The following is an 18,945-nucleotide window of genomic DNA, read 5'->3' as shown; positions in this document are numbered from 1 at the left end:
TATGTGGAAAGACAAAACAACAACAGCAACAAAAACGAACTCGCTGGAATTAAACCGCAATCACCGTGGCAACAAAAACAATTAAATGCACTTAATTCTAAGGCACTGTGTCGCCCGCTTGGACGTTTGGTTGCCTATCGCACCGACTTCCCTTCGCTAGACAGTTTATGCTGCGCGCACCAGCCAAGTTCACCAACCTGGTGGGTGGTTTTCATTGATCGCGACTGGTTTTTCGCGCCCACACACACTTTTATTTCTACTAAACTGCAAATAATGCCAATAAAAATTGCTCACAAATGCTCGCAAACATTTATGAGTGCTACTACCGTTAGCACTTTTGTTGTAGCTAAAACGATTTCAAACAGCTCTCAGGTTATTTCTACTAACATTGACGTCAAATGTGCTACATACGTGTTTGTATGCAATGTGGCTTACTAAGAATTAGTATGAGATATTCCAATTGCTCAGAAAATTCAATAGACTTGAGTCCAATTTTCGATGACTCGTTCAATTATTTCGACAGGTAACGGGCGATTGGCATGCGTGATGTTTTGCTAAAAAGTCTGAATCGAAGAGAAATTGTTCGCATTGATTTTAAACTTTACATATCCTCACAAGAAAAAATCTGACGGTTACAAGATTTTAGAGGCCAACCGACCGGCCCAAAATGTGACATGATCTGCTCACCGTAGTGTTTTGTCCATAAATCCATTGTTTGATGCGATGTGTGGGAAGTAGCGTCGTCTTGTTGTAACGAAATGTCGCCGAAATCAATTTCAGGCATCATGCCATAACGATCGCCATTAAACGTCACGTTCTCATCGGCATTATTTTCGAAGAAATTTGGACCGATGATTTCACCGGCCCACAAAGCACTCCAAACCGTTATTTTTTCTAAATAAAATGACAGCTGTTGAATCTCTTCAGGTTGCTTTTTGTCTCAAACGCAGAAATTTTGCCTGTTTACATACCCATTGAGCCAGAAATGGGCATCATTGCTGAACAGAATTTGGCCCGAAAACATCAGATCTTCTTGAAACTTTTCAAGAGCACATAGAACGAAGCGATATATGTATGTAGCTTAGGAAGACAGAGCGGGAGTCAACGCTCTCAACTTAAAGTCTCGACGTGAAAAGCACCAAATCGTTCCATACATCAGTCCGGGTTGCCGTGAACGGCGCCGAATCGACTCTCCACGGTCTTCGCTTATACTATCAGCTACGGCTGCTATGTACATATATTTTCTTCACTGTGTGCTGGACCATCTCCATTTGGTACAATATTATCCAATAATGAATACAGGGTCTCCAGATGGATAATCGTTGTTCAGGCATAAGTCTTTCCATGGCAAAATGCCAAAGCATTTACTCATACATATCTCTCATTGTATAATATTTTCCATTATGTCAATAGATTTGGCTGATTATGCAATATTAAATTTTAAAAAAAATTATTTTAATCTTTATTTTTCACATTTTTAAGAGATTTTTAGATATTATTTTTTATCATCAATCATCTGCAAATTATAGATTTTCAAATATATTTATACCAAAACATAAATAAACTGGTTACTCTAACCACTAAATTTATAATTTATATAAAGGTTGCTATATATATTTCTGGCCAAATAATGTAAATAGGCATATTTATCAACGAAAATGGTTTTTTTTTTGTTTTTTTTATTTTTTTTTTTTTTTGTTTTTTGTCGATTGCTGTTTTGTTTCGGGCTCATTCACATACATAGATCCATTATTCGTCACCTGTGACGATCTTATAAACGTCTTTTGAAGCACCGCGATCGTATTTTTTCAGCATTTCTTTACACCAATCCACACAAGCCTTTTTTTGAGCGATTGTCAAATTTTGCGGGATCCAACGAGAACAAACCTTTTTTACGGCCAGGTGTTCATGCAATATCGAATGTAGGCTGGTGGGAGAAATGCATAGGCATGTCTCTATCTGAAGGTATGTTACTTGACGGTCTTGCATTATCAGTTGACGTACGGCATCAATGTTTTCTGGCACAACGGCTGTTTTTGGACGACCTGCACGGAATTCGTCTTTGAGCGAGCGTCGGCCACGATTGAATTCGTTGGACCAGTTTTTCACAGTGCTATAGGATGGTGCTTCATAGCCATACAAAGATTTTAGTTCATCGATGCACTCTTGTCGTGATAATCCACGTCGAAAGTTGTGAAAAATGATCGCACGAAAATGTTCACGATTAATTCCATTTTTTGGCCGAGATGAATTTTTTAATTCCCTGTAAATAAAACAATTCACCATTAAATGACAAAACGTTCTGAGTGATGTTATGCTAAAAAATGTCAAACTTTCCAATGGAAATGTCAGATTGTACCTGTGTGTTGCCCTAGGCCAGAATATATATAGCAGCCCTCGTAATAAGCATTGGTGCTTGCAACAGACAACAGGGAACAGCTGTCAGATTGACATACATGCCAGCAAAGCAACATCAAAACGAGCGCCTCAGCTGTCAGAAATTTCACATGTCTAGTCACTTTAGTTTATTTTTTTTTTTATTATTTAGCATTTGCTGTGTTTTGTGCTAATTCAACTTCTTATTGCCGTTTTTAAGCGGCCATCTCAACAGTGCATTGCCTCGTGCAATTATTTTGCATTTCCACTTCTTTACAGAATTTAATGCAACAACTGCGCTACAGCAAAAAATGTTTTGTTATGTCGTGTGTGTCGAAGATAATTTAAAGTGTTGCGATTTTAGTGACATGTGGCATGCATCATTGTGTTTGAATGCTCTTCTACGGCTTAGAACAAATATTAGATGAAAGAGACCTTTCTAATATACACATCTTGTATATGAGGCAAAACAAATTTCTTGAATAAAACTACCATTTCCAATTACTTTTTAATATAATATTAGTTATCGATTTATTTCCACACCTTATATTTAAAGAACCTTATTCACATCTTCTCCCTATATAATCTTTTGTGGCGATTCAAATCTTTCTTAATTCTTAAAAATTTTGAATTACATTTTACTCTACACTCTAATTTAATAAATATTTTTTGGTGTTTAACATTAAACACAACTCCTAAATATAGAGTTTATCGTAAAGAATCTTAACTCACTTGTTTTCAGTAAAAATGAGATTGAAGTCTTCACATGGTATACATTAAAAATCTTAAGTCATGTTAAAATTTCTTAAACCCCTTAATGGGTGTACTGAGTAGGTGCTCATAAACATAAAATGAGGAATGTGGCAGTATAATAATTTTGAGCACGGTGTGATCCGGGTGTAATTTTTTAATTTCACCTAGCGAGTAGTGGACGAAACGTGTCATAGATATATCTTATAATTTCCGCATATCAAGCCAAATGAAAAAGTTGAAATTGTAGCTTAAGGTTAGAACTTTAGCTGGCGAGCTGGCGTCTTTACTCAGATCCTTAATCGATAAATGAGAGTCATAAGCCACAAGGGCTGAGTAATGATAATTATGGACTTGATGGCGATGATGATGAGAACGATGAGGATGTTGATGATCATGATGCTGTTGATGATGATGGCGTTGGTGATAGTGAAGACAATGTTGGGGATGATAATGACGATGATTATGATGATGATAATAACAATGATAATGTCGATGTAGATGATAACGATGATACTAATAATAATAATAATGATTACGATAATTATGATGACGATGACGATGGTGATAATGAAGATGATAACGATGATGATGATGATGATCACGATGTTAATGAATGAATACTGGTGATGAATAATTATCCTGATTATGATGATGATGCTGATGATGATGATAATGACAAATATGGTGAGATGATGTTGATGATGATAATAATAATAAGGATTACGATAATGATAATGATGATGACGATGACGATGACGATGACGATGTTGGTGATGATAATAATGATGATGACAATGATGATAATAATAATAATGATTATGATAATTATGATGACGATGGTGATAATAAAGATGATAAGGATAATGATGATGATGATCACGATGTTAATGAATGAATGCTGGTGATGAAGATGATAATCGCAATAATGATCCTGATTATGATGATGATGATGTTGATGATGATAATAATAATAATGATTACTATAATGATAATGATGATGACGATGACGATGGCGATGTTAGTGATGTAGACGGTGACGACGATAATAATGATGATCTTAATGATTATGTTGACCTCTTATCAAAATCAGAATGAAATATAAGCTATTAACACTATGTTTGGTGTCACTTCAGGAATTTACTCCTTGAAATACTAAGAGCTAAATGCTACCAATTTCCTTTATTAAAGTAATTAACTTACAACAAATAAATAAAGTTAATTCTAAGCACTATAAAATTACACTTGAACTTACTCTTGCACCCATCCAGCCAACTGTCCATGAAGCTGCGATAGCACTACAAATAACGGGTGTCATCATGAAAGACAATATTCCAAACATACATACATACGTACTGCCCAAATATATATCAAGACATAAATATAATATAGATCTACTGACATTACATTATCTTAACGCAAATATATATGCTGCTCCCGTTTTTTGGGCGGCAATTGCAGCTTTAATGTTGCCAACCACTTCTCAATCGCTCGCTCGATGCTTGCCACATTTTAGTCCGAAGAAACTGTCAATTGCCTCCAAAAACAACAAGTTAATCACGTTGAAAACAAGCAAACAGTAAAAACCGGCAACACTGCGAGAGCAATCAATTATGGAGACAAGTTGTTCGCTCGACGGACAGCAGTCAAAAGCGAAAAAAACCAAAATAAACCACTCTCCGGCATAAACCATGTTCATGCGCAAAAATCAAACGAAAAAAATCAACTCAATTTTGTGCGTATTTTTGTTAATTAAGTGACGCTTTGTCGCTTGGTCGCTCAGTCGCTTGGACAGTTGTCAATTTGGCGCACTTTAAAGTTGATTTGAGTAGTTGCTGCGGCGGTTAGTCGACGCAAGTACTTAGTAAGATGTTGCTTTTAATGAAGCCAATGCGCAACATGTAGCTAGCGAAGCATGTCGCACGACACGCACGTCTACACGAACGACAACCGCTAATGGTGGCTGAGTTTGCTTTATTAGTTATAGTTTTTTTGATAAAATTTTATGTTTTTCTTAATACTTATTCTGTTGCCAGCCAATTTTCGATGCGGAAAAATCGCCACAGTCTAAGCAAATACATTTTTTATCACATTCTTTCCAAACTGATTTCCCACAGGCGCAAAAATGCACATTGCATTCTTGCACAAATACTTGGCCTACACACATATATACACTCACTCGCAGTGCGTATGTGCATTTTTTACACAAAACTTGCAACACGCTGCACTACTATACATCAAACGGCTGTTGGCAGCCGCACCTATTGGCACCATTTCAAAGAGCTGTTCATCAAATGCGCTTATACCACTTCCCTCCTTTCTAAGCGTTCTCCCCTCTCTCCACAACGACTTTATGTTCTTAAGTTGCTCGATTGCCGTCAACACAAATCCAGTTCAACGGGAATGACTTGACCGCAAACATATCACTCGGTGAGCTTAAACATCTTTTGACTAGAGTTGGTCGCTTAGCCAGACCCCGCGCACCCCCGTCTATATGTTGTATGCTCTGGAGCATGCGGAAATTGATTATTACAAGTTGGGCGGCGCTTTAAAGATCTCTGTTGCTCTTCTTGCATTCATTGTGTTTCTCTCCTTTCATCGCTTTTGTTATTGGGTCTCGCCGCTGTCATCTTAATTACGCCATTTGTAAGGAAATTGCGCCATCCATAAATACATTAGAGAAATCAAATTAAGTTATTAGCTCGGCAATGTCATTTACCGCTATTCGCCAAGAGCACACAAACATATTCTCGCACGAAACTCCATGCTACACAGCACAACGATTTTGCACTGTTGCCGCTGACACCAGCTGACATTATGAGTTATTTACTGAGTGCCATTGCCTTAATTCATAAATTGCGCGGCTGGCGTTTGAAGTTTAAATATTTGCATAAAAACGGTAGTCGTTAGTGTCAAGTTTCATTCACTTGGCAAGCGAGGAAGAGAGAGAGACTCGGCTTTTTGTGGTATACAGCATTGCTTGTCTTTAAGAAGCTTGCCTAATTGGCTGAGATTAATTCTTATGTTACCATTAGCTGCAATTGATTCTGATGAGACCATTTTCGTAGCCTGTCTCAATATATGCATGCATACGTACATCACTTAAGTTTTATTATATAATTATACAATACTATGCAAAGAACCGTTTTAAAAAAATTCCATAAAATATGCTTCAACTGAGAACAATTCTATGACATGTAAACATGAATTCCATCGCAGAAATTATAATATATCCCTAGACTATATATTTAATTATTCATCAATACTTATTTTGTCGGGTTCAAAGTAATCTCCAGCATTTTGCCAACGAGTTTTCCAGTCCTCAATACACTCTTCATAAGCACTTTTAAGGAATTCCTTCGGCGAATTTTATTTTATCTCTTCGATCGACTTAAAATGGGTTCCACGGAGCGGCAGTTTCAGTTTGAGTAACAAGAAATATGCACACAAACACATTTAATCGATTCATTGCGGTTTTGGTTTTAAATTCGGTCACAATTGTACTATTTTTGAAAAAAGTTCAGCTTTATCGGACGAGTCGAGCAAGAACGTGTTTCATACCTAAAATATTAACCAAAATCATTCGATTTTACTTGCGAGAGATGTTGAGCTCTCCTGCCATCTCTCCACTACTTATCTGACGATTTTTAAGCACCATTTCCTTCACTTTTTTAATATTTTCATCAGTTGAAGAGATCGTCCACAACGATTTATGTCTTCAACGATCTTTCGACCGTCTTTGAAGGCTTTTCACTACTCGTAGCGTTCTGTTTTTGATAAAACTGTATTCGCAACGATTTTTCACACGAAATTTGGTTAGAAAATCAAAATTTGAGACAAATCCTTTGTTCGATATTTTTATCCATTGTAAAATTCGCAACACGCTATTGAGGTATACCGACTTAAGCAGCTGCTGTAAACAAACTGGTAAACAGATCGTGCTCATATTTGGCATATCAATCAAAAGTAGTCCTATCAAGTTAGCAAAATAAATTTCTTTGTAACATCATTTACCCGGAGAATATAATTCCCAGTATTTTTTTCTCAAAATGTATATGTATAGTTGTGATTCATTTTCACAAGAAAACCCCTAATTTAGTATTTTCTTGAAATTAATTTTAAACAAATTTCTCAGCAATATATTTATAAAATAAGAACATTATATAAGCTAGGTTTTAAAATATTAATATTTCAGCTGATTTCACAACCCCTCCCAGGACCAGCATTTATTTTTCAGCAGCGTCAAAATTTCATATATTGTTTATTTATAACATAACATTCAGTAACTCCAAAACAATATGATCTTTTTACACCAATCTTTTTTATGGTTTTATAAGCCATGTTGCAGTTAGCTAATTTAGCTCATAATTGCCTCTTAATTAATAAATACCTCCATTAAATCGGCTGAGGCGCAAGCTGTCGTTTTGCTACAAATTGCAGGCAAAGTATTTACGACCGCTATCCGCTTTAATCGGAAACCAAAAATATTCTCAGGCACAATTTTAAATGATTGTGGCATTAACAGCAGTGGCTGTCATAAAATATCTGCTGTATCTAACGGTATTTCTAGAAACCATATGGTGGCGCGTAAATGTACATAGCTTAAATATGTTTGTATGTTGTGGTCAGAAGTTTATTGCAAAAGTAAAGGCAACTAAAAAATTTTAAATTTTAAATATTTTTTAACTATTTAGTATAAAAAACGAAATTAAAAATTCAAGACAGAATAATTTTTATAACATTGTTTTTATTTTTTTTTAAATTTATGTTCTTTTTTTTAATTTTTTTCTTTTTCTTTGGCCTACCATATGCAGACATATGCAATTTAACATGAATTCTCTAAAGTAACGTAGTATTTATTTATTTTATTTATTTATTTATTTATAATAATTCATATAACAAAAAGAGTTTTATTATATAAATACATAAACGCAGCACTACAGCTACGAGGCCTTCAGCTGTCTTGTAATTATAACTAGGTGAAAAATTCTAATTGCTAAGGGTTAGTAAAGATGTAATTTGCTTAAATATATTTTAACAAATCGTTGGTTTTTTAAAAATCTATATACAATCATCACGTTTTTTTCTGAAGGTTCACTTAGTAGTTTTATGAGATCAATGTTGCCAGAGTTGTGGGCTGTTGGGTGAAGCATCGGACAGAGTGTGAGTAAGTGTTTGATAGTAGCGGTGTCCTCGCAAAGGGGGCAAATGGATGGGCTTTTACCCGATAGTAAGTGGGCGTATGTTATGATAGTGTGTCCAATCCTTAATCGAGTAAATGTCTTCATTGCGCTAGTTGGAACTGCTGACGAGTAGATTATACGATTTCTGGCTGGGTTTATGACCGCGTAGTGATGTTTAAATGTTTTCCATTCGCTTGCGTTTTTTTGATGCCTTTTGTGCTTAATAAGGTTAAGAATGTCTTGCTTGGATGAGACGTAGTATGTTAAGGCAGGAGTCCTGGCTAGTATTTACATAAACAATAAACAGTAAAAAAGGGTTTTCTGGACATTGAATTATAACAAAAATTTTTTAAGTAACTTTAGTTGTTTTAACTTGAGACTGATTGCTGCCAGGGATTGCACATCCAATCTATGTATTTAAATTCCTAGTTTTGATTCCTGCAATTTTCTTCATCGTCACTAAGACACTAAGTCGTGATGCTGTTTACTTACTGTATAAATAAAATTGAAAATCGGCATACAAAAATATCATTTTTATATTAAGTGTCGCATTGCTGTTACATATTATAAATGTATATTTTAACTTTAAAAATGACAAATTGTTTTTTTTTTAATAAAAAAATGCCAACCTTTATATTTATGGGTTTACTTATAACTCAAAGTGTTTAAATATGTATATTTACACCATATATCAAATATACAGATACCTATTTATGCACTTGAGCTCCTGCTGATCGTAGAACAAATAAATTTTTTATGTTTTTCTTTCAAAAGTTATTGTTGCTGCCTAAGACACTTTCAATTTTAACCTTCAAAAGCGCTGCGGTGTCTCTTAGAGAATTTTCCTTTTTATTTTTCAAAGTCATTGAAGTTCACAACTTGTTGCATATGTTTTCAAACACTTTGTATGACCCACACTCGCACTCGCTTTGATTTGTGCATGTCATGCAGCACACATGCGTCTAAGCAGGTCATTTAAGTATGTAGAAGATTGTATACATCATCAATATATAGTATATGTCTATAACAAATGTATATATATTCATGTACCGAAATACTGACTTTTAGTTCGCTTGTTTCTTATAATAAAACATAATACAGACTTTTTATGTCTCAAATCGAGCTGCAGCCTGCTTAGTCATTTCCAGCGTACACAATTCACACAGTTACCCAGTTCATGGTTTTCACATATTATTCCATTTTTATGCGCTTTGAGCGCTTTAGCTCAGCCAGAGCAGACATATTAAACCAAACGCTCTAATAAATGGTTCAAAATGGATACAGAAAAGTTAAAAAAACTGCACAAAATGTGTTCACTTTCGTTTAGCACAGCAAACACGCTACTTAGTTAGCATATTATTTTTGCTCTGGCTTCAGTTTGCGGCGAGTAACTGTGCATTTTAGTACATCTAATTATATTACATTGGCGTGTGGGTTTTACAGTTTACGCGCTGCGCTTGTGTCTAGAAATATTAGTTTCACATATTGTGCGTTGTTGTTTCAATTCTTGTCTTAGTTTTTCATACTTCATATAGTTGTTGTTGGTTTATATGCAAAGCGGTACGTAAAAATACAAATTAGCAATCTTGTAAGCGGTAGTTATTTTAATTTCTTTTATGAGCTGTTGTTAACTACCGAGTGCCGGCACTTAGCATTAATTAAACACCAGGCAAGCCAAAAATAACTAGCTACACAAGTGTGTACAAAATTTTGGTTTCAATACAAAAACAAAACTATATAGTCTTGTTTATGTACCTGTGAAGACTTTTAACGTTTGCTTTCGTGCTTTTGTTCAGCTGCAATTCGGCAGCTTTTGTGCTTTATAAGAAATAATCTGAACTGAAATTGCCTTTTTAATGCATCTGCAGCTATTCGATTACCAATTGCTTTATGTCTATCAGACTCATAATTCTTAATGAACGCGGCAATGTGTGTGAGCCATTAAAAAACTGCTAACTTGCAAGAAGTTCGTGTCTTAAGTCTTTTGTAGTCAAACCACTCTCAGCAGCTATTTGCAACTGGAGGCATTTTTGGAACAATAAGGCAATTATTGCTATATACTAGTACATTATCTGATGCTTGTTTGCTTATTATCTATAGTGTTTTGAAAGTTTTTTCAAGCTAATTGAAGAATCATATGAAAAAATGGACTTTGAATATTTTGTAGAAAATTTTAAAATATTTTAATCAAATTTCAATCAAATTAGTGGAGTTCCAACTCATATTATACATATACTCAAAAAAATGTTCTAACAAAAATCGCAAAATCATTGGCATCTCAAATAAATTGCTTAACTGACAAATTGACGTATTTTTGCGTTATTTGACAAGCCCAGCATGTCTGAAACCAACAAGCGGTCATGCCATACGCGTGGCATACGGGCTTTTTGGCAGCAACGCGCCTCACTGCTCTACACACTTGCACGCTGTAGCACAGAGATATCAATATGTCTAAATAATAACTATTGATTAACATTTTCATGATTTTTTGAGAGAATTTGCTTTCAGCAGCAGCAACTATGGAGGCTTGCCGTTGCATGCGTGTGAGTTTCACATATTTTAGTTTTTAATAAATACTCAAAAATTTTTTTTTTTTGTAAATTTTTTTATTTGCAATTTATTTACAATACATATTGTAGTTTACAACCTGTTATACAGCTGAGAATTTGCTGTTTGGCATTGTGGCATACTTATATTTTTCCTTCACAGGTAAACATTTTCCTTGAAAAACGCCATAACTTGTAACTGTTACTTAAAATACAAAAAACTACATATAGCAACTACAAATGTATGTTGAAGCAAGCACTTTGCACTGTGGGTCCTAAAACGCATTTTCAATTAATATTTTTTTTGTAATATTTTCTCAATTTTTTTCATTAGTTTAAGTTTTGACCATAGTATTTTTACGCTGATGTTTAAGCGTGTATTTTCGAATAAATCGTAATTGAAGGCAAATATTTTTAAGCGATACGGTGGCAAGAACTATTAAGAAAGATTGGCGTTGGCGCTGATTTTACCAAAAAAGCCAAAAACTATTCAGTATGCAATTTCAGTGGAAATTCAGGTTATTTAGCATATAAATTTTCAAATTTGTATAACTTTTATGTATATAAGTATGTGCATATAGTAGTATAGTAGTTACCAAATGCCATTTTTCTTTTATTTCTTTATTATATTTAACACTTGTCAACTGGTTTTTATGGGTATATGATTTATGCGCGAATTGGAGATATGTTATTTAGGAACAAACATAACATGTACATATATAAATCTATCTACATTTGCATTGCATGCAACACAATGAGGTATGCAAGCTGCATGCACAAAAGACTTAAGCGCCAAACTTGCTTACAAAAAGGCATTGATTTCCGTAAATATTTTATGTGAATTTACATAAATATGAGAAATATCTGCATTTATTTTTTATATGTTGCTGCCTTTATTATCATAACAACTTTGTGGCAGCACGTGCAGTCATGCGCGAAGTGTGGCATTCCACACAAAATACTTCGAACAAAATGCAAATTAGTGGGCACTTAAGAATGCGGAATGCAAGCAGCCAAATAAATACAGCTAGTATCATTTTAGGAACTTAAATTGTGATAAAAAAGTATCCCGAAATTGTAAATAAAACACAAAATATTTAGTAATTCATCAATATTTATTTTATCGCCTTGAACCTAATCTAACGAGTTCAGTCCAGTTCTCGAAACAATTTCCTAAAGCACTTTTTGGGGTGGCTTAAGCTCCTTCAACGAATTTTGTTTTATCTCTTCGATGGACTTAAGACGGGTTCCACAGAGCGGCAATTCCAGTTTTGGGAACAAGAAAAAATCACACGGAGCCAAATCTGGTGAACACAGTGGGTTGTCAATGGTATTATTTGCGTTTCTTGCTTTAAATTTGTTCACAATCGTACTCTTATTGAAAAAAAATCAACTTTATCGGAATGAGTCGATAAAGAACGCGTTTTATATGCAAAATATCCACCAAGATCATTCAAATGCACTCGCGAGAGATGTCTTTCTAACACTTGCCTAATGATTTTCAAGCACCCTATCCACTTTTTAAATACTGCATCAGTTGAAGAGGTCGAAGGCCGCCCAGAATGACGCATGTCTTCAACTCTCGATCGTCTTTGAAGGCTTTTTACCACTGCAGGTGTGTGTGTTTGATAAAACTGAATCACCGTAAGCCTTTGCCAACATTCGCAACGATTCCGCATACGAAATTTGGTGATAAATACAACATTTTATACAATCTCGTTCTTAGATATTTTTATCCATTTACAATACAAGTATTTTGACTGGAAAAAATTGCAGAAGCTTCAACCAATTTATTTTTTTTTAATAACATCGCAGTACCGGTGATTGGAGATCAATGCCTTCCTTTCCCATTCTATCGATGTGATACATTAGGCTACAAGGTATTTTTTAAGGGGGTACTCTCATGTGAACGCATACATTTTACCACTTTTTAGGAAAATTTTAATATTTTTTAATATATTTTTATTTGTATTTTGAAATGTACAAAAAATTTTTTTTCCTTTTTTACATTTTTAATATATTTTCCTTTTTAAATCAAAGTAGTTACCAACAAAAAAAAGTAGTTCACTGGTCATGGTGATAGCGGCTGTTCATGTTGTCTGAAATAAAAAAATCTAATGGATTATTATTCCGTAGCTCTGTGGTTATCGTCCTTAAAAAAAAAATATAATCGATTTCATTAAAAAAAAAATGTCGAACTTCAAAAAAAGTCACGAAAATCTTGTTTTTTTCGTTAGAAATCGTTTAAAAAAAATTGAAAATATTTTCGAAAATAAACAATTCTGGTAAGAACGATACTATAAATGAGTAGAGGAACATATGTATGTAAATTTTAAAGCAATCGGTTGAATACTTTTTTTTTAGGACCATGACAGTTTCAGAAAATGATGATTCGAGAAAAATGCGTTTAGAAACGTAGCAGCTGCAGACTTGTCATGGCGCCTGGTAGACAGTCGCTTACGACACATCGGCGACTATGAGCTGTAACTTATCAAGTACTATGAATTTCGGTACAAATTTTTCACTAGGTTTTACTGTCAAAATATAAAAAAAAAATCGATTTTTCGGAGTGATTACATGAGAATACCCCCCTAAATAGCAAAACTGTTGGAGTATGACTCCTATCCTAGAATAAGCGTCTCTCTTCCTTGATAATGGGTTGTCAAAAAAGTCTTGCGGTATTTTTATTGAATTTTTTTTTTATTGAAATTGAAATGAATTTTTGAAAACTCATGCCCAGCTCTTGACCGATGCTACGGCTGCCACTATGCCGGTCTCTTTCGACCAATTCAGCGATTTTATCGCAATTTTCGACGACAGGCCTTCCGAAGCGTGGCGCATCTTCTCCTAATTAGTTTACTTCTCATAACAAATTTATCACTTTTTCTTGCCACTTTACAACATTTCACAAAAAAACTGCTCAATAATAGGCACTAAACGACTAATGTACCTACTTAAGGCAAGTAAGTGGTTCTAACAACTCACTAATAAGTCTTGAAACATAGCAAAAGATAACGTTTCGGCCAAGTGATAGCGAAGAATGCTAACACTATTGAATCAAAGCAAACTCGTTAGGTTAATTGTGTGTTAAATAAGACACTAATAACCGCAGCGGAAAAGAAACTAAATCACCGCACGCACACATGCACAGGCACACACGCACACATTCAAAGAGCGAACAACCAAAAATGGGAGCACACATCAAAAAAAAAAAAAATCAAATATTTGTAGACAAACACATACAAGTATGTATATGCGGCGGTAGATGTGTTTGTACGAGTATGCTGCGCCACAAGATTCCAATTAATAAATAAATAAATAAACAAGACGCGCCAAATGCGTCGCATTGTTGTTGTTGCTACTGACGGTATAGTTGACACTGACGCTGTTGTTGTCACTGATGATATTATTACCACCAATGTTGTTGTTGTAATAGGCGTTGTTATTGCCGACATTCTTGCTACCGCAAACTATGTTTTTGTGTCGCGCCACCAAGGCGACGGCGGAGACGAAAACAGCAACAACGCCATAACAACACGCACATTGTCAACACACAACAACAATAACCAAGTGGCACAGTGACAAAAACAGCAAATCAAAGTTGAGCGACAAAGTTGCTGGCAGTGCAAAGCGGATGCAGGCTCAAGTCTCTGCACATGCGCGTATGTCTTCTAGTTGGGCAAGTAATAGCTGCCAAATATCCCCTGAGGCAAAGTTAATTGTATTATTTTCTTTTTTTGAAAGTTCGTTGCTTTTTTCCAGTATTTCTGTGTGGCTTTAGGTATCGGTGTTCCTGGAAATTGTGCCACGATTTGTTTTGCCAATTTAAATCCTGTCGCTGCTAATACCAGAAGCGACTTGTTTGCCTGTGTTGGCGTTGCTGTTTGCAGCGCATTGATTTTATTTTCATTTTTTTTGCTAATATTTAGTTGCTTTATTTTTATCGTCTGCGGCAACTAGAAATGGGTTAAAGTAGGCAGTTTATGTGGTCATGGTTTTGTGTGTGTGTTTGTATTTTCTTTCTCTAGGTGTATACTATATATACATACATACATATATACGTATGCTCATACACTTGACATTATTGCATATACAAATATTCCTAGAAGCCTGCGAAGCATCATAGAAATTGTTAGTAGTTAGCCCTTCTCAAGCGCTTAAGTTGGTCAGCTTAGTTAGAAGGAATAGTAAAGATAGAAGTCTTTCCTTACGCTTTAAATTTTTTTCTATACTCGAAGCGTTGTGGTCTTAGTAGCTAGGTTGTCTTCCAACTAAAATCGCGCAGCCAAATAAAGCTTACTGCAGTCGTCTTCCATTCAGCTTGCCTTTGGCACATTTGCTGCGCGTATAGACATTTGTCGGCATTCTTCCAAGCGACTTTATGGCTTTGACTTGATTTGCTGTTTTATGTGCGTCGAGTGTTGTGGTCCAACACCAAAGTGAGCAGTGAAGAAAGGTAGAGAATATGTACTTCGGCAATGGCTCCATCAACTAGAATATGTGTAGCGAAATATGAGTGTGGTTTGATAAGTCCATGGTTAAAGAGTGTTTTTGTTCTATCTTCAAATTCAACTGCCTTATTAAATGCAATGTTCACCTTTTAAGTGTCACACAAGATAAAATAGCAATATTGAGTAGTCGAAAAAGTCTTTTCGTATTTCTAATCAAGTTTAAACTTTTTTTTTATATTTATACTAATAGATACATAAACCAGTATGTACCATATTGGTCAACCACTTTTTGCCATTTTTTCGCTAGAGACATTATTACATCAGTGTAAATCGAAATTTCGAAACTTCCAGAACGGAAGCGAGCGAACCGTTGTTGTGCTACACGAACTGAGCAACATAGTCTCCATAAACTTCACAAATTTCATTGGTAGCTTGCATGGCAATCTTCCCATTTTTATACAAACATTATTTTCACTAATTTTTGAACAGCTGTAACTTTTTTTCAACTTTTGGAACTGATTTTTTGTTAAATGAAGTTTAAAATCTCACCTTTCAAACACTATATAACATGACACATTGTGATTAATAACACTGGAGATATACGACTGCAACATTCTTGAAGGTGTTTTTTTTATTTTCTACTCGAAAAATTATTTTATACAATAATTTGTTCGATCGTGAGTTCGTGTCTTTGCTATGACAGAGTAGACAAATTTTAAGCATTATTGCTTTTCAACAAATGTTCAAAATATTCGAAAATATTTCTGATTAGAGCTTTTCACAATAACATTTTACGTTTTGGAGTTGCCAAACTCAGGTAAATATTTCGTTTTTATTTTTCAGCCTAGACACATACCCAAAATTTTTCAAAGATGACAACCAAGACTTGAACTTAATCAATATGAGAGCTAAATTATTATATGCGTTAACATGCCATAATTGTCAGGAAGATTCGTTCGCCTAGAGCTTTTATATTATAATTTATTGGGTTATATGCACTGCCAAGTCCGGAAAACACATTTTTGTGAATTTGAATTTAGAAGCGAATATATCCTCAAAAAGCATCCTCATTGCTTTGGAATGTCCTCCACCAAAATATCGAACAATACCCTGAATTTTCAGACTATCCCTGTACTTACCATAAAATGTATCTACACCAGTTACAATGGCTTTAAGTGTGTACATATGTATGTACATAAGCGTCCAGCTTCCGCAAGCACCTAACATTCGCTGACTCCATTGCCAGCAACTCAAAAACTGCGTTGCACTATCTTTAGCATAACTTAAGCGCTTAAAGTTCTAAAGTCCAACCATGTGCCAGCACTTTGGCACTTCTCACTGCAAAAGCTTAGTATTTATACTCCCTACTCAGGTACTTACGGCCTTTCTCGCCACACTCCTCAAGTGAGTTTTTCTCAACTTCCAATCGCATATGTCCGACACTTTTTGCTGCACTGCTCTCGTTTACAAATATGGCCGGCCACGCACATTTCACTTGCCATTCAAGCCGAGTTAATTTATGTTAATTGCTGCAATGGCAACATGTAATTTTCCTACAACTGCTCCACCTGCAATGCATAGTAATGTCTTAAGCTTGCGCGCCACTGCGCCATAAGCCTTCAGCTACAATGCCTCAATGTTGCTATTGTTGTAATTGTTCTTGGTGAATGTTGCTATGGTGCCGCTGGTGCATATGTACAACAGTCACTTTACCATTTTTAGACATTTTCCTGTCAGCATCTCGTTTATTGCATTCACTGCGATTTTCTTAAGTGAAATCGTTTTTATTTGTGCAGCATTTTTCTCTTGCAATCACACACCAACAAAAACACTTACATACACAGATTTGTTTTTATGGCATTATTTCTAATATTTCTTACGTTTACTCCGTCTAAATACGTTTGTTGAATTCCTTTCATTAACTTTGTTATTATTGTTGTTGTTTCTTTGCAGAGCACTCCGGTTGGCACGACGATCTTCCGCCACATTCAAGCGCTGGACAAGGATGCTGGTGTTAATGGACTCGTCGAGTATTTTATTGTTGAGGGCAACACAAACACAACGGAAGATGAGACAATGACAATTGCCGATGGTTATGGTACATTTGCAATTTCCTTTCCCCATCAAGGGCAGGTGAGTGTTAGGAAATTATACAAGTCGGATGTGCAAATATGCTTTTCTAGTTGCTTTTTAAGTAAGCAAGCATTCATTTGCATTATGTATTTGCTGTAGAAATGCCCTGAATTTATAAGTGATTACCTACAAGTTTTATTTATATTGCAAAATATATCCAATAATGCATTGCAGATTCCTTTTTGAATTCTAGATATCTTCTTAAAAAATATTTGCGGCAAATTCTGACATTATTGCCATAGCTTTGGTTATGATACCTTAAGAAGTGCTTTTTGAATATTAAAATGCCTTTATAATGTATTTAGCAAGCAGCCTGACAAATGTTTATCGTTTCAAAGAAAAAACATTTTTTTGACAAATTTTCTTATCCAACTTAACCGAGGGTGGTACATTGATTCCAAATTGCCATCTTTGAAGTTTTAGTTACCGGTTTTGTAGCACGATTTGCCTTTAATTCAAAGTGAGCATCTGTTTCCGCTATCTGTGGTCAAATTGAAAGGTGAATTTTTAATTTATGCTTCGTGTGTTTTTCGAATCAGTGAATTTTTTTCTGTAAGTTGGTAGTACTGTTAGTGATATCTATGCCAAATTTCACGTCAAAATATTCATTAGCATTTGAGATACGCATCGTTTTGTGAGGCTCTAAAAGTGAATTCTTCGATTTTTAATGTCTGAGTTTATTGAACAAAGAAGTGCGAAAATGCATCATCGCATACTGCATTGGTTATTCGTGATCATTTCGCCACATTTTCAACTAATTTCGTGCCGCAATCACCACATACGCCTGTTTTACCTTCGTGTAACTGCTGGCTTTTCAGCAAATTCACATGACCACTCCGAGGACAACGTTTTGACTCAATTGAGGATATAAAAGCTGAACCGAAGTAGCCTCTGATGGCCATCACGACGGAGGATTTTTCCAAGTGCTATGATGACTGAAAAATTCGTCGGCATAAATGTATTGCAGCGGAAGGTTATTACTTTGAAGAATATGAAATGGACAAAAGTCATCTTTCAATTTGATTACAGGACTTTCAAACAGCATTAAATTTTATTTCAAATTATCAAGAAATTCATAACTAATTATGATAAGTTTATAAAGAAATATTATAGTTTTTGAAGAAAAATTAGAAGCAGACACTGCCATTATTGGCAACTGTTAGGTCATGCTACTCTTACAGTCAGCCTGATATGTTTCTATCGTTTAAAATTTTTTAACCCGAGGATGGTACACCGATTACTGCGATCTTCCAGCTTTTCCATACTTTTTCATTGATTCAAATAGGATTCGGTTTCAAAGCTACTTTTCCTTTCGCTTAATTTATATGTTCAGAGATCACTCCTTCTAGATTTAGAACTAACAAAAATGTCACTTCGACCAGACTCAAAAAATATAATAGTTAAGAATACAGAATCTAGCAGAAGATAGAAAGTATTCCCTCTAAATTCCAAATATTCATGAACTACATATTTCCCTCATTGAAGAAGAAGAAAAATCAAAAATAG

General features: G+C 35.0%; 1 protein-coding gene across 1 annotated transcript in view; it reads left to right on the top strand.

The window, feature by feature from the left end:
• Positions 1 to 18,945, top strand: part of LOC120777560 (cadherin-99C) — a 70,688-nt gene that overhangs the window by 18,366 nt on the left and 33,377 nt on the right. Inside the window, exon 4 of the mRNA XM_040108956.1 lies at positions 17,260 to 17,439. Coding sequence (XP_039964890.1) covers positions 17,260 to 17,439 — 180 coding nt within the window. The remainder of the gene's footprint in view (positions 1 to 17,259; positions 17,440 to 18,945) is intronic.

Source organism: Bactrocera tryoni, chromosome 1, assembly GCF_016617805.1.
Source record: "Bactrocera tryoni isolate S06 chromosome 1, CSIRO_BtryS06_freeze2, whole genome shotgun sequence".
Classification (NCBI taxonomy): domain Eukaryota; kingdom Metazoa; phylum Arthropoda; class Insecta; order Diptera; family Tephritidae; genus Bactrocera; species Bactrocera tryoni.
Note: the sequence above shows the minus strand (reverse complement) of the source record. Positions and strands in the feature narration are given on the sequence as shown.